This window comes from Haliaeetus albicilla, chromosome 19 (assembly GCF_947461875.1).
Source record: "Haliaeetus albicilla chromosome 19, bHalAlb1.1, whole genome shotgun sequence".
Taxonomy (NCBI): Eukaryota; Metazoa; Chordata; class Aves; order Accipitriformes; family Accipitridae; genus Haliaeetus; species Haliaeetus albicilla.
Window position 1 is genome coordinate 22008462 of NC_091501.1, and position 17329 is coordinate 22025790.

At 42.6% G+C, this 17329-nt stretch overlaps 1 protein-coding gene across 1 annotated transcript; it reads left to right on the top strand.

The window, feature by feature from the left end:
* The first annotated feature begins 3937 nt into the window (after window positions 1-3937).
* LOC104315689 (killer cell lectin-like receptor subfamily F member 1) lies at window positions 3938-16589 on the top strand. The gene is made up of 7 exons (XM_009915779.2): window positions 3938-4049; window positions 9966-10043; window positions 11167-11265; window positions 12082-12222; window positions 13238-13389; window positions 14744-14856; window positions 15523-16589. The coding sequence occupies exons 1-7, from the start codon at window positions 3968-3970 to the stop codon at window positions 15653-15655; spliced, it is 798 nt and encodes a 265-aa protein (XP_009914081.1). The 5' UTR covers window positions 3938-3967; the 3' UTR covers window positions 15656-16589.
* The last annotated feature ends 740 nt before the right edge of the window (window positions 16590-17329 follow it).

Consider the following 17329-nt stretch of genomic DNA (forward strand, 5'->3'; position numbering starts at 1 on the left):
CTGGGCTGAGCTGCCTGTTCTGTGGCAGAAGGTGCTGAATTCTGCTTTGCAGCCCACGTCACTATTTTCAGTCTACTTTTGCCTTTGCACGCAATGAAGGACACACTGTCACACCCACAGAAGGGGTGTCATCTGCAGTTGTTATCACATTTACTCTGTGCATGACTGGAACTGGTAACTGTGCTAACACCAGGACATTACTAAGCGACGTTACTCAGGCATGATGGTTAGAAGTGGAGACTCCATGTGCAATCGTCAGGAGCACATGCCAAGAAGGGGAAGAACGTGAGCTCGTATTCATTTGCCTACCTCAACAGAGCTACTGAAGCTCCTGACTGCCAAACTCTAAATGATGTGCAGAGGAATCCTACACAACAACCCCACCATCTTTCCTTGCAGATGCTGCGAGACAGTCTGAACCACCAGCTATCTCCATGCTCTGGCAAACAGTCTGAGCACTCAAGGCTAAAATATCACTCCCCCGTCCCTGACATGTGGCTGACTGATACACAGCAAGCCCTGCTGTTTTACTGGCCTCACCAGTGTTCGTCTACTGTAAGCTAAGTGTACTGCTCAGGTGGCTGAGAGGAAAGAAGGGGGTGAGGCAAGGCTCTACCTGGTGAATCCAAAAGACAGGAGGTGATTCTGGATCCTGGGAGAAGTTAAGCCACATGAATAACCAACCCACATTACAGCTTGTGAAGAAGCATTTTGATATTTGGGTGACTTTTTTCCCCAGGAGTAACAAAGCAAAAAGACTATGACATCTAAATGTGAAAAGATGACAGTGGGGGAATGACAAGGCTGAACCAGGCGCGTTGTCACAAGCAAAAGGCGTGTTCATATTCTGGAGATACTCATATCATAAAAGTGCAGCTGTGACACTGTCTAAAGAAATCAAAAGAACTCCGTTTAGCAGAATTTACGAGAAAAGCCAACGATTTATTTTAAAACACATGGAACATAGTGAAAGAGGCTTGCTTTATAAAATTTAACTTTAGCCTGTTAGCATCCCTGAAATATTCTGTTAGATCACATTCAAGAAGAGGGTTACGGAGAAGCCAGAGGCAGTCTATTCTCAAAGGAGCACAGCAAAAGGACAAGAAGCAATGGGTACAAGTTGCAGCCCACAGATTGTGACCAGGCAGAAGGAAAAATTTTCGCCCTTCATGAGAGTGGTACAGCACTGCAAGAGGTGCCCAGGGAGGCCATGGGATGTCTGTCCACGGAGATTTCCAAAACCTGCCTGGAGAAAGCCCTGAGCAACCTGGGCTAGCTGTGGAATCAGCCCTGCTTTGAGCAGGGCTTGGACTAGAGGCCTCCAGAGCTCCCTTTCTCCCCAGATGACTCCACGATCCTACGGTACGCAGGCTGGCAATACTGCTCAGCCCTGGAGAACTGACTCGTTGATCTGAGTGGAACTGCCATGCCCAGACACATGGGCAGGAAAGAGGGGGCTTCCCATCATCTTTACAACCAGCAGGTCGTTTTGCTAACAAATTTCTCTTTGTTCTTCAATGGCCTTTTCCTACAACAGCCTGGATTTTTTTCTTCTGAAAGTGCTATTGGCGCTGAGAGATCAGTGGGTCAGCCTTGGTGACCCACATCTGGGTATTCATAAATAAAGCTAGAATTTAAAATGAAAGCAAAGAAAATAATGAAAATGCTTACAGACCTAAAATTATAAACACTAAAGAAAATACTTACCAAATAAAAATTCTGTAGCAGTGCAACATCCATTTTAAAAGTAAGAAAAAAATCATAGTTTTCCAGTAGGATAGAGAGAATTCAAGAAAAACGTCTTGCAAAGGCTTCTACTCGCCTATTCCTTCTAGAAATTAAAAGTTACCTTCCTTTTCATTATCAGTCCTTACAGGGAGCACAGCATGTAGATTTCAAATCCAAAATGAGAACCACAACCGCTTATGGCTATTTTGTAAGTTTGATCTGGAAAATAACTGCATGAGGTCATCATTTTCTTCAGGCAAATAAGAATCTCCTAGCTCACAAAGGATGTAATTGCCTGGTCTGCACTGCACACTTACTGAGATTGCTCTTGTGTCTGGAAATGTGTTTTTCAGAGGAGAGAAAGGAGAGGAGAGGAGAGGAGAGGAGAGACATGTTCCCTTAAAATAGAAACAGTGTTTTTTTCCACTAGCTCAAAAAGACCCATGCTTACACCAACTATACATTATTACATCTTGATGGGTTTGAATCATTTAGGAAGGAGTGATGTGAAAAAAGACTGCTTAGGTGTATATGCAGTGATGGAAAGAGAGACTGAGAGTTCAAGCAACCCGTTTGGCCTTCTAGCTCTCCTTAATGGACTAAAGTTTTAAAAAAAAAAACAAATAAGGGAAGTGGGGTTTGGTTGGGTTTTTTTTGTTGTTGGTTTTTTGTTTTTTTTTTTTTTCATTTCAGAGCCTAAATATCCTGCTGTAAAGGATGGTGAGAAGTTCAAGGGGAAGCAATGGAAACTGATTCAATCAGAGGACAAACGTTTTGTTTCACATTAGGACCAGTCATATTGCTGGTATGTAGGTTGCAATGAAACACACCTTATCAGTATCCAGTTAACAGTATCCACATCTGCATACTGATCACTTTGTGGCTGATGATAGAGCAACAATGATTTAGATATGTTGCATATAAATTGTACCTGAGCGACACTTCTGAGTAATCTGTTCCAAGACTATCAAAGGTTCATTTTTTTTTCCCTAAACCTTTTTGTTTTGCACTGAACACTGTTACCAATGTTGAAAGTAGGAAGGGAAAAGATCAGTAATATAAGATCACAAAACCAAACTTTTTTTCATTTTAATCTAGAGTGTTGTAGTCTTGTAGACAGAAAAGGCAAAGAGGCTATATCACAGAACAGAAACATTATCTTCAATTGACAATTTAGATTTGTAAACCATATCTGTGTGGAACTCTAAAGGAATTTTCTAAAAGTGTGAATAAAGCACAAAACCAATAGCATAGCTCTTAGCAGGAAATGTCAGGACTCTGCATGCACAGGACTTCATGTCTGTGCATTCTGAAAAGTATTTTTAGGTTTTGGAAGGGCTTTAAGTTTCAATTCAAATCTGTGGGGCTTTTTTTTTTTTTTTCTTTTTTTTTCCAAAATAGAAGACAAAACCACTGTCATCAAAATATCCTGCAGCAAACACGTGGGCCATGAACAAAGAGTTAAAGGCAACTCAGGCTTTCTGCCTGTGGAGTTGCTGGGTCAAGCAGGGAATAGCTCAAGCAATTTAGAAACAGCAGCGCTGGTCCTCCTAACTACTGTTACAGTGAAGTATTGAAACATTCACTTAAAAGGCATTGATCACATTACTTTTAATTTTATTCTGAGTTAAATTTAATGCATCATTAATATAATCCAAATTCAGTTGTTAAACCATTATAGTACTTGGTCGATGGAGCAGGTTAGAATTTCAGTTACATTTTTATAGCTCTAAGTGGGGTTACAGTTACATTAGCTCAAAAACATCTTGTACCGATATATACCTTGATTATCTTCCTTTAAAGTGGATAGGCTGTGTAAGGTCATGCACATGAGCATAATACATCCACAACACAGATCATAGTGCTTTAGCTATTCTCATGAGAACCAGCAAGGCTTTTGTACTTGTGTAAGTCCATTTTGGGGTATTCCTTGGAAACTTTGCTCTCTTTGGCCAAAAAGAATTTTTTTTATATTAACAAAAAGAATGTTTTTTAATCTTCATTTTCTCCTGTGTTCTGAAGGGCAAGAGATCACACAAGAAGAGACAGAATGGTGGCTGAAAATAGGCTTTGAAGCTGTATTGAAAGAAGTGACTTCCTTCCTTTTATCTGTTTCTCAGCCTTCCTCAAAGCCATAGCACAGCGTATGTATACTTCTGGAGGCAGGCAAAGCTAATACAGGATGCAACCCACTGTATTAAACCAGCTCTTTCCATAACTCAGAGGGACTTGCTCATCAATGGCAGGTGATATCACATATGCGGACGTGGCAATGCTACCGAGGGAAAGATCACACGTTCCTTCTCGGACTTCAGTTCCAGGTAAAACATCTAACCAGCACTTGGGCATACACTGTTTTCTCTCTTGTGCTCTTTCTCTCACTCTCTTTCATTTTAAAAATTTTCACTGGATAATACTAGAAGGTTGCTATAAAATGCTGCATGCAGAAGTCACGGGAAGGGTGAGAAGTTGCAAATGGTGCAAGAGTTCCTCACGAGATACAAATCAGCAAAGCTACTCCTAAGTCAGTATCACTATGGAGTAGTGTCTCAGTTCTAGCCCCTTGTTTTAAGTAACAGAATGAGAAACAAAAACTGTTCATTTTTGAACGAGCATAATCTTTCTTTTATATGAACAACATGATCAAAAAATCTGTCAGAATAGGCTTCACCAAATTACTACCTAGTCCAAAAATCAGATCAATGCATTTTATGATGTATTCATGGAAAAAGAGTAGTAAATTAACTAGTAAATCAGAAAACTGGTAGTGGTTGAAAGCGCAGTCACTGTCACTGAAGGAAGTACTGAATGACTCCTAAAACCTTCCTGCTCTTCCTCTTTAATTTTCCAGTAGTGATTTTCCCAGAACCACATTACCAGTCTGTGATCGCTTCATGTATTTGTAAGAAAAGACAAAGAATTAAGTCCATATTCAGTGTAAGGAGATGATTTAAACTAATTTTTTTTTCAGAAACAAAATTTCCCCTACTTGGAAAAAAATGTAATTCATTTATGAAAGTATTTTGTTAAAATTCTGGGTCACAGGTAATATGAATGACAACTTCTTACTATGAGCAAATAGGAAATGCTTGTGGTCAGAGTAAGATGATATTTTCATGGTTTCAAGGTTCATTAGTAATTAATGTATTTAATTACCTATGGAAACAATGTTGTGTAATGAGCATTTTTAGAAGATGCTCTACTTACAATGTAGATTAATAGTGACGATGGTGCTCTGAATGCATGTACTTAAATGATGGAAAAAAATATTTTTTTTATGTTTTTACAAGACCTGTATCTAAAACATAAAAATTATCTCACTTTCTTATATATCTAACAGAAAATACTACCTTAGACTGCACGTTCATGCATCAATGGATGTTGTTTGTACTACTGTAACTTGTAGAACACAAAGCACAGAGGGTTTGCCTGGAATTTTACCCAGTTTCTAAGGTGATATAATTTATTTGCAAAGGGAGACAGACATCAAATCTTGATTTGAACACATCCAAAAATGTTCCTTGATCATGCTGTCTAAAGGAAAAGTTGAATTCGAATAGGCCAGGCTTTAATTTCCAATGAAAGTTCTCATTAACATCTAGATGGTTCTTGTTAAACCTTTGTCAAACAGATTTTAGCACTCAGTATTTTCTCACATGAAGTTACTAGCCGCAGTATCCTTTTGCCTTTAAATCTTTCACTCTAACTTTCCGAAGAACTCTAATTATTTTTGTGGATGTTTTTCTCTTCATTCTCCAGTGTTTCCATCTCCTTTAAAAACTATGGGCACCAGAGATGCACCCAGTATTACTATAAGTCTCAGTTATGCTGTCTCAATTATACAGAGACAAAAATCTCTTAAATAATCTTTCCTTCACTGTTTATAACTCCCAGTATTACTTTCCCCCACCCTTATATCTGGTTGTACTCAAACACCTTTTGTTTGACTGGGTTTGAACTTACAGGGCTGTCATTATGGCTGTCTATTTATTGTTTCGTTAACCTTTCTGTTGTTTCCAGATTTTATCAGCAATTATTTTCCACTTACTTTGACACAAATGGAAAAAGCACCAAATAAGTATTAAGCAATATTGGACCTCATATCAGTATAGAACCTGCTAGAAGTATCTCCCTGATGACAATTATTTCTCTGTCTTCATCATTAACATATACTAACATGGGTTTTATTGCTATTAAAATAGACAAGAACTTGAGCCATATTACCATGCTTTAAAAATTGAAATGAACAATTTCAGTTGCTTGTTCCTTCCTTGAAGTGTTAATGCTTTGACCAAAATTCATACATACTCACCCAGCTAGTGAGTGTTCTTCTATTACAAGAAATTCTTCAAAAAGTAAGGAATCAATTTTACCATAGGAAGAATGGGAGAATATGCAATTTTTCCACAGAATTAGTTCTGTAATTTTTAAGAACTTGGTAGGAAATTCAGGAAAAAAATCCTGAAATGTGATGGCCACGTTGAGCAGAAACAGACTTAAGTTCAGTGTAAGTATAGCAACGCTTAGTGTCAAGGTTCCCCACTGCAGAGTGGACCCTCGCTGAGATGCCCTGCATTTCTTTACAGCGAATGGAGGAGAGTGTGGGATCCTAGCATGGTGAGCTAGGAACTGCCCAAAGTATCTAATAGGACAGAGCAATGACACAAGGTGCTGCTCGGTCAGCTGTTTCTGGGAGTTAGATTCTTCTCGGCAAGCTAGAAGGAGCTCTCTCCTACATGGACTGGGCTCAAGGCTGCTTCGGACAGAACAGCTTCTGCCTACCAAACACACTTACAGCATGTCCCACTCTACAGGAAGAGGTTTCAAGGCTTCCTCCAGTTTGGAGCAGGAGTTCGAAGCTGATTCTCAAAGTGAGGGTCTCAGCTCCAAGGTGATGGGACTCTCTGTGGCAAGCATCACTAGCTCTCCCTTTGGCACTATCCCGACGCTGTGAAACGTCGGCTGGAGGATGGCTAGTAGCCACATCCCTCCCTTTGCCAGATTTTATACTGTCATGCTGTTGGCCAGGGATGCCCGACTATCTTGCAGAAAAAGAATAGCTTCAAGATGGGCATGATGGAAACCACTGCATGGTTAAAACTCTCACTACGGAGGAGGGAGAGCTGGATTTAATCACCACTGCAAATTCCCCAGATGAATGCTGTGAGTGGCAGATTCCCAGACTTTAGGCATGACTTCAAATCACTAGTCTATGGGAAAGTGGAACATGCCCACCTCCTCCTGGCTGCATTTTGTGCAACTTTCAGACCATTAGATGCAATTTACTGGAGTAGATACTAAAACACATGAGTGGGGGGCATAGGTAATTTGCCCTGCTGAAGTATAGCTGCTGTTAAGATCTGGTGCACACGAAAGGTAAACATGCGGGGAGCTGAACTTCTGCCAAGGTTCTCTAGAAGTTGAGTAGGTGTTTTAAATATGTAAAATTTGGATTTGAGAATGAAAGTCCCTTTACAGATCCAGCGCCCACGTCTTTTTTTTAGCTTTTCCTCATCCACAAGAAAGGGATTTGGCTTGGTCAAATCATGCAGAGTTTCTTGGACTTGTCCCAAATAACTGTTCTTATCTCAAAATCTGTTCAATGTCTTTTATGAGGATAAAGAAAAAGATATAAAAATCACTGGTGGCACAGCTGCAAAGAATGCATTATAAGTTTGCAGTCTAATGATAAGGAAAGTTCACTCATTGAAAACTATTGTGATAGACTTGATAGACTGGACAAACTGTTAAATAATGTTTAACACAACGTAGCTATAGAAAATGTCTGCAGCTGTAAGTTTGGGAGGCTGCACCCAGAAAAGTGATTTAAAGGGATTTGTTGTGATCCTGTTCCAACGGGAAAGTCAATACCAGGTTGTTACACAATCAGTTGGACTTCAGCTGCTACTTGGGTGCTCTGAATTACAAGGTGACTCTTGGATGCTCTAGCAGAGCATGTTGAGGAGGAGTTAGTAGGTGGTACTATCTGTGCACAAGCTTTGGTGGGCTAGCAGGTGCTATTATGGTGCATATGCTTCAGAACAGATGTTGAAAAGTAGAAAAGTGTTCCAAAAATAGAAGCAAGGATAAATAAAGCCCGGAAATCTATTTTCTAATGAAAGGCTCAGACAGTTTTCACTTCCTAGTTTACTCAAGAATAATTTGAGAGTCACCTGGTCGTGGTTCATAAATGATTAAATAGGAGACCTTTCCTCTAGCAAAAAAAAACCAAACCAAAAAGAGTTCAACTCCATCATCAAACCTGCCTACAAGTAGTTGTAGGCTAGCATTAGTTCTCCCCTTAGCTTCGTGTTCCCCTCCTTAGCCTCCTCGGCCCCTCCAGGTCCTGACCAGCTCCACCCTTTGCTGGACCCTCTCCAGCTTCCCCCAATCCCCCCTGAATGGGGTGGCCTGCATCTGGACACCGTGTTCCAGGGGTGGCCGGAGCAGCAGCAAGTGGAGAAGCACAGGAACTTCCCCTGCTCTGCAGGCCACGGCTCTCCTGATGCAGCTTGCGTGGGCTGTGATGATGAGGGTGCACCATGGGCTCACGCTCAACCTGGCGTCTAGTTGATCGCAAGAGCCCGATGGCTGTAAAGCCTGACTCTTTGGAGGGCATCACCTGCCAGAAGAACTCCCTGCCTGCACATTCACCAAGCAGAAGCTTCTGGAAAACAGAGGTGTCTTTCTGCACTTGACAATTTGCATACAGAAATGAAGTGAAATTTCAGTTTTAGTAAGTGTCAGAGATCTCCGTCTAGTAACAGGGCTCCTTGTTGCTAAACTAGGTGAGGGTACATAAGCATCCGGCAAAATTAAGGTTACGTGGTATTTTAGAGCCACTTGCTGAATTCTGAGGACTTCATATTCAAATGATCACGCACCAATACACACTGTAATAGAAGTAATCTTTTTTTTTTAATATTCAACTTGAGGGGATAATACATTTTTTTTTCATACAGTCTGAGAGAAATTCTTTAACGGACTGGACCTTTATTGAGAGAGAAAATATTTAATAATAGTAGCAGATTTTCTAAAGTAAGTATTTTAGAAGAAGTGTCTCCATTTATAAAGCTAGTGCATTTAAAAGTTTAAAAGTCCTGACTGTTCTTCTTTGAAAAATATTTACATTCTAAGAAGAAAAACTCTTATGGGCATTTCTTTTTGTGAACAGTTACTCATCTATACAGATAAACATATTTCACAAATTTTCTGTAGTTCATTGAACTAATAAATTATAATAAAACAAACAGCAAAGTGCATTATGTCAGGTTCTCTAAAGCACAGAACATCTTACCTGTATAAATAAACCTTAACTGCCAGTTAGGTCCTCAGTATTTTTCTTACCGTAAAACCTCCCACATTTCAGCAATTCTTATATCAAATGCTACCTCATTTTAGCCTAATGACACTCTCTTCTTCTGCCAAGTTTTCCCCTGATCAGTGAGATTTTATACAACATAAATTGCTTCTTTTTAAAAGCCCCAGCGATCACAAACTAAGGCTGTAGCACAGAAGCTTATTCTTGATTCAGATTGATAAAATCTCACCATTTATGGAAAGAAGATCAGTCAACCAAAGGTCCAAATATCTTTCCTACAACCAGCCAGCAGCTCTACAAAATACCCCGCAGAAACAAAATTGAAAATGTGTTCAGAAAGGATCCATGCGCATCTAACTCACACCATGCTATTTTAATGGCTTTTCTGTTTTGTTTTGGCAACGTGCCTCTGCAAAGGGATGTCTTCAGCCATCAGATCCATTCCTCTGCTATTACAGGCATCATGTAATACCCTGGCATAGACACTGACATAAGAGGAATGCCCCCGAGAATCATCTCCCTGCTCCACAAAGAGGTCACGGCTCTGATGCCCCTTAAGCCCCTGTGAAACCTCCTGAGATGGCTTAGCAACAAACGAGAGGTTTGCTACAGATAGTACCCAGGTCTTACCCATCCTTCAGTCTATCTGCCTGCCTCCTGGTCCAGCCACACAGGACCCAAGTAGTTCAGCCAAAGATTATGGAGGAGGCTTTTAGTTACTTCCCGACAGCAGCAGGAAATGATAAGTCATCATCTTGCCTGCTGTTTCTTAAAAAAGAAAAAAAAAGCTGAACTAGCAGCTCTGGAAACACATGCCCCTTTTTATACAGACTCGGTCTTCTGTGTAATTCTTTATTGTTTCTCCACTTAATGGCTTGCACAACCACAAATGTCAGCATTTCCCTACTTCTTACAGGAAACATGATCACGTACGCTGAGCTGCGCGTGAAGCCGAAACCCAACGGGAGCAGCAGATCAGAGATTTCCGCTTCTGGTAGCGTGCTATTTTGTTTGATTGTTGGTTACTAATTATAGATTTAGTCTTTCCTATTACCCAACAGTAAAACCTGTTATCAAGAGTCAGTATGTACAATCTCTCAATAAAGAACTGATGTATCACTCCATATGTTTTTTCACTGGGTTCTCAGATTATACACTTTCCTTGTAAAAATAACATTGAAAGAGATTTTTAAAATAATTTTTAAAAATGCCTTTGTGCCCTACACTGAAAATTTAGCAAAGGAAAGTAAAATTCCACATTTTTTTAGGAACCCTCCTGTAGGCGTCTCTGCAGGAACAGTCACAGGGACACACTTGGCTTTGGAAGTAGCGTAATACCCAGCTCTTTATTTGCAGTTTGTGCACCGATGATTGCCACTCTCCCCGTATTGAAGGACATGTGCCAGACAAGGTCAGGCCCACAGAACTTTGTGAGCTGAAAGGGAACATTACAAAATATATCTCAGGCAGCCGGAGAATGGAGCAGTTGCTCACCTCATGCAGGCAAGGTCAGGAAAACAGCAGTTATGAAAGTGCAGCTCCGTGGCTTGTGGAAATGGCACCCTGACCCCAAATTTCCTCGGGTCCTGCCTCTTCCTGAGTCACTCTCACAGGCTGATGAATGCCAAACAGCTGGAGAGGTGCTTGGCCAGATGTACGTCACTGTGCTATGGTGTCAGTATGGGATTTTTTGCCTTTTCTGTGCGTTCAGGCAAGTTAGCACATTAACACAGGAGAGTGTGACCAGAGAGGAGGAACGTACCACAGACCGTCCCTGCTGCTCCCCCTGAATTGCTCTGCAGGGCCTTGCAGGGTCTGGCAGGGTCTGGGTGGATGGGTGGGAGGAGGTAACGCTTGAAAATATTAAAGGAGAAAGGGAGAATTCTTAATGGAATGATTGACTGAAAATCACTTGCTCTAGCTGAGAAAATGATCTTTCAACTTCATTTTCATGTATGCAAAATGGATGCAAATTTTCAGCATACTTCAAACAGCAGCCTGATTTTAGGCAGATGATTACTCTGTTGTTTCCACCTAAGAAACTGGCATACATAAAGGCACTGTTAATTTTAATAGTGCAAAGACCTTAAGCTGCTCTTCCTCCTGCCTCCCTCCAGGCTGCCGACACGGGTGCTCAGCCTGGTTCTACGTGGCGCTGGTCCTGGGAGTCCTTGTGCTCGCCCTGCTAGGCACCACAGCCGTACTAGCCACGCAATGTGAGTAGATCCCACCACCCGCTTCATCTCTTTGTCGCAGACATCGTTAAACCTCACAAGCAGAGGGATGCCAAAAGAAAAATTCCCTTAGTGTCACGTTAAAAGTGTCAAGTTATACACAAATACAGGAAAATAAATGTAGCATTCCAAAGGGAACGTTCGCTGCCTGTCATTTAACATATATAGCGCGGATGAAGGGGAGCTGCTGCAGTCTACCTTGTCATCAGTGATGCTGAAAGGCTGTAGAAGCAGATTTCAAATCATTATGACAATCAAAACACTTGGCCTTCCTGACTTACAAGTTAAAAGTTGTATCCATGATGCTACTTTGAGACCATTTAACTTAATTACTTTGTAGGTTTGAACAAATAAAATAAAAATGGGACTTCAGATCATTTCATTTAATCAGACTTCCCTGGTGCTAGTAGTATCATAATCCACAGCATGTTCCAATTATACAAGAACTGTTCCAGAGAAGATACTCATTTCCTGAGAGAAACGTCTTGAAAAACTTCAGAAAAAATACATACCTCCCAACCCTCCCTGAAATTTCATCAAAATATTACATATTCTGTATATATCCAATGATCAAAAATGACAAGCTTATTTTCTTTTCCTGTACTGTCTGTATTATTCAGCAACTACACCCTTTGCCAGACAGTTACACTCATTGAGTATGGCCACAACTGAATGTGTATACCCCTGCAATGTATACACACACATCTCCTCACACAGAGTATAACACTGGCTATAAAGACTACATTTCCTTGGCCCTGTTGTTAACCATAACCTCTTTTTTTTTTTTTTCCCCCCAAGTTTTGAAGGACGGAGCAGGAAAATCAGAAGGTTTGTCCCAGTATGGTCTCAATAGCACTGGCAATGACATTTTTTCAGAGAAGACTGTCTCGGCGGTGCTCCTGAAACAGCTCATGGAGGAACTGTGTGAAGATGGAAAGGGTGAGGAAAGTTAGTCCTCTCACAGCACGGAGGTCATGTTGTGGGCGCACTTCTGTTGTCTCTGTTCCCTTTTCTGTGACATCCTGCAGTTTATGGGAACTCACTGGTACTACCCAGGGAGCATGGTGTTACTGCATAGAAGTGATGATGGGATCTAAACTAACATTTTAATGACAATAGTTTTGCTCCTCTTCTGGTATAAATAGTTGCGGTACTTTCTTTACATTTCTTTTGGCCAGGAGCTGCTGTCAGAAATGCCATATATCGTAGATCCTCCCCTTGTCCTGGAGAACACTTTCCAGACAATAATTGTTCACAAATAGTGGGAGGGAATTTAGCTTTCCTATCCTTTGACAAGGATCAGGCAGGGGAAGACCTTCCTGGTCTTTTTATTGTGGATCTATTATTTGTTGGCAAATGCTAATGCTTTTCTAAGGACTGATTGTAATGACGTTACTTTGAAACATTAGAGTAAGCCAAGACAGAAAATGTGGGGGACATTCCACCCAGATGTTCTGCGTGAAATGGAAAGTAGACCTGGGAACAGCAGTGTTCCCCTTATTTAACACAGTTCCTTCTCCAGCTCCCTAGTTTGGACATCATCTAAGTGCCTGTGCTTTCCGGTTACGTCATGCGTCCAATCCACACACTGCACATCACGTCACATTGCACAGTGTCTCCTCACAAGGGTTGCATGTGGGAGGACCAAAAGTGTCTTTGCAGCCATCTCGGTCCTCCCGGTGCTCTCCACTGGGCAGCTGCACAGGGACGTGGGGAGCCCGATGCTGGGCGGTGGGAGTGCAGAAGCGCATAGCACCGTGGCAAGGGAGTGGGAAACTGAGGAGGAGAGTGGCACCGGAGCCTTCAAACCTCTCTCTGCACCCAGCGAACCCATGCTTGCGAGTGGGGACTGGCTGCTTTTGGACCAGCCAGCCAGGCACGTGAATGTAAAACGCTACAACGCAGCTGGAACAAGTCACCGTACGAGCTAACGATTCCCTCTCTCCACCCACAGGAACAACATGTGAGCTCTGTCCTCCCGGGTGGCAACTACACAGGGGAAGATGTTACTACTTCTCCGAGGATGCTGTAAGCTGGGATGACAGCCAGAGAAACTGTCTGGCCAGGAAATCCCAGCTTCTTGTCATTGAAGATGAAATTGAGATGGTGAGTCTTGCAGCAGCCCTAAAATTGTGTGACAGGCATTTGCCTTAGCCAGATGTTTCTTTAAGTGAACATAGCCCAGATGTCAAGTGTGCAGGCAGGCAAGAGCCCCATCCAGTGCAGAGCATCTGACCCTCCACAGGCAGGATCTTGTTTTGAGACCGTCAACACAGTAGAGCTGAAGAGGAGAAGCACCAGCGATGCAAGAGCCAGCAATGTGCGCTCGCAGCCCAGAAAGCCAACCGTATTCTGGGCTGCATCAAAAGAAGTGTGGCCAGCAGGATGAGGGAGGGGATTCTCCCCCTCTACTCCACTCTCATGAGACCCCACCTGCAGTACTGTGTTCAGCTCTGGGGCCCCCAACGTAAGAAGGACATGGACCTGTTGGAGAGGGTCCAGAGGAGAACCACGAAGATGATCAGGGGGCTGGAGCACCTCTTCTATGAGGACAGGCTCAGAGAGTTGAGGGTCTTCAGCCCGGAGAAGAGAAGGCTCCAGGGAGACCTTGTAGTGGCCTTCCAGTACTTAAAGGGGGCCTACAGGAAAGATGGGGAGGGACTCCTTAACAGGGAGTGTAGTGATAGGACAAGGGGTCACAGTTTTAAACTGAAAGAAGGTAGATTTAGGTTAGATGTCAGGAAGAAATTCTTCACTGTGAGGGTGGTGAGGCACTGGAACAGGTTGCCCAGAGAAGCTGTGGCTGCCCCATCCCTGGAAGTGTTCAAGGCCAGCCTGGATGGGGCTTTGAGCAACCTGGTCTAGTGGAAGGTGTCCCTGCCCATGGCAGGGGAGTTGGACTAGATGATCTTTAAGGTCCCTTGCAACCCAAACCATTCTATGATTCTAAGTGTGGAAGCCAGAGTAGTTTTGACTGGGAGAAGGAAATGCTGAGGAATTCCCACCCATTTCTACCACTTGGTTCTGGGAAGAGACGTCTGATTCAACCACTAAATGGAAATTCAAACAGCCAAACCTCCTCCTCATTTTCCATTGGGAAAACAAATAGCAAGGTATCACCGAATGGCTCTTCTGAGAAACTCATCATTCCCTGAGGAACAGGTCTTTTACCTTAAAGACCAGGCTTTGCAACCTGGCTCATTAGGGTGAGAAGCATCACTGAGGGGTTTTTTGACAGCTGACGGGGAAGCTAGTCAGCCTGAGCACCAGCCTGAATTGAACTCTGTGGCTGGTCACAGGTGTATGGGCCATTGTAATGGGCTGCTTTGCCACGGCTGGATCCCTGCCCTTGCTCTCCATGTGAGGGACTACACGAAAAGCTGTGCCTGAGACAGGACAGTGACCTGAGCACAGGAGAAAAGCTCTGCTGTTGGGTAACATGCTTCTACTTGTTCCACAGGAATTTATAGACAATAAAGAGAAAGACACCAAATATATCTGGATTGGGTTGAAGGCTCAAGACATGAAGAAACAATGGAGTTCAGTTGAAGATACTGGAGTAAAAGAAAACAGGTGATGATTTGTGGGGGGAGGGTGTCTTTGGCAATAGCGAAGGTACGGTACTCTGCACGGCAATACAACTCTGAGTCCAAGCTAATTTCCCAAAGCACAGATCTAGTCCTGCAGCCTCAGGCACCTATTCAGGGTCTATTTCATGGCCAGTTCCAGGTTAACTGGTTCCTACTGGGAACCTTTGGAAACAGATTTGTTTTATGCCTGCAAGACCAACAACAGTCAGAGTTCAGGTATGCATTAATGCAGAGGGACATTAATACACACTTCTCCCCCTAAAATCACTGTCAACAAACTCTCACTTTACAGACCATGTGTTGACTGCCTCCATTGAATGTGATGCCTGTCACATAGCATGGATGCTGGGATCTGTGCAGCTGAAGGGTCCTTCCCCTCCCTCTTACCATTACAGTTCAGCGTTGTGGCTGCACGTGGAGGTTTTCTCATCCTTCTTACACTAATATTCCTGAGCATCCGTCCCTCAGCAGCCAGCAGTCTCTGCTGTGGGTACCCATCCCACCTGTGCATGGCTGTTGAGGAACTGTACTTCAGTGGGTTACTAAATGGGCATCACCAAAACCCCTCACTCAGGATATTATCAATGTTTTTATCAAGTACTGAATTTAAAGCTGACTACTCATTGCATTCCTTTTGTTCTCTCACCAGGATAGCTATAAATAGAATTGAGCATGACAAGAACTGTGCTGTTTACAGAAGAAAAAACATGATCCAAAGAGATAACTGCCAGACTTTAAAGAAGTGGATCTGTAAGAAGAACGCAACTCTGTTGGTGCTCTGAGCCAAATTGTCGGACAACAGGCAGAGCTTTTTGTCGGAAGACCCATTTTACTGATAAAACAACATGTGATGTAAATATTTTTATGAGACTTGCACAGAAATTTGCATTTCGCCGATCTGTGCTCCCTAAGGCTTTGTCTGATGCAAACAGGGAACTCTGAAGTTGCCAGGCATCAGCGTGAAGGTCACACAAGAGGACTGCAAGTCAGCACATGTGGATTTAGGGGTGCTGAGCCTCCCCACGGACAGACGTTGGCTGCAGCTGCCTCGAGGAAAGGGCAGGGGAGAAGAGGTACTCCTATGGGGATGACCACTGTGCACATGAACCGTGTGATGTGCAGGAAAGATGCCATCTGCGGGGGCTGAAAAGTGTGTCAGAGCCCACTGCTGTCATATAGATCCCCTCAGGCAGCCGCTGACTGAGGCACTGTTTATTTGGGTTTCAGTATTTTAGTGTTTTCTGAAGTTTGTGGGGTTTTTTCCTTACAGCCTAATTGTAACTTACAGAAGCTACTCGACGGCTGGGAAAAATGCATTTATTAGTGTCTTCTACTTATTCAGAGCTGATCTGCACAGCTACTGGGTATACAGACACCAAACCAGGCATGAAGTGACTCATAACACTTGTGGTTAATAAGCTGCTGGCTCCCATCTTCTTCTGATGCTGAACCTTTGGATCTGAAGGAAAGCTCTTAACTAGGGAAAGGGCTTGGACCATAAGACAGCATTGCAGTGCAAGGAAATGAAGATGATAGCCTGCCTTTCCACTTAAATTTTGTCCCTTTACATTGCAAATTCTTTAATGTGGAACCATAGCTACTGCCTGGAAGTTATGATGAAGCGGTACTGAAGCTAACAGGTGATGAAATTAATGCCTGTGGGTGTACTCAATAAATACATTACTTGGGCATTCAAGTGTCATGGGTACATGCTATTTCTGGATCTAGAATACAAAAATGCTAAGAGCAGTCTGACTTAGTGCCTTAATTAGATTCATATATTTGAAAAAAAATGAACAAATGTCATGACCTGTTTTTTAAGAAATCAGACATTTCATTTGTGCTTTTAAAACACCTTAGTCTAATAAAGGTAGTAACTTTTAAAAACACCTTGGTCTAATAAAGGTAATAACTCCTCTAGATCTGTAGCTAGCATGTGCCTTTGCAATCAGAGTGACGAAATGCAAGGCAGATATTTGCACCATTGTTGAGATATTTCCGGCGACTTGTGTTGCAACAGTGAGGAAATTAAGTCACGTGTAAAGAGGGAAATTAAAAAAAAATAGCATAGGGGACAATGGAAGCGGAGATGTAACAATAATGTTTTCCTCCTGTTTGTGAATCACATACCTCCTCTTGGGTATTGCCAGGGCCCTGAGTGCTCTAATAGGCCTTAAGGGTCCTCACCAGCCTCTCCTGAGGCTCTCTGGGTCTTCAGCCTCTGCGTGAGCTCTCTTCAAGACGTACCTGCCTCAGCCCCGTCCCATCTCCTGGATGGGACAGCTCAGTCCTACCTACACGACAGGTGGGACAATTCAACTGGTAACTGAACCAACTTCTTCTTTGAAAAAAGTATCAAACACTTCTGACGCGAAAGCTAATATTCAGAAAGCTCAAAGGTTAGTCCCCTTTCTAAACTGTGAATCTCTAGTCTCGTATCCTCAGGCTGAGGGGCA

Excerpts from the sequence above, each read along its gene's own strand:
- LOC104315689 (XM_009915779.2), top strand. The coding sequence starts at position 3,968 with ATGGCAGGTGATATCACATATGCGGACGTGGCAATGCTACCGAGGGAA. Across the intron at positions 11,266-12,081 it reads AGCCGTACTAGCCACGCAAT|TTTTGAAGGACGGAGCAGGA; the intron begins GTGAGTAGATCC and ends TTTCCCCCCAAG. Across the intron at positions 12,223-13,237 it reads ACTGTGTGAAGATGGAAAGG|GAACAACATGTGAGCTCTGT; the intron begins GTGAGGAAAGTT and ends CTCCACCCACAG.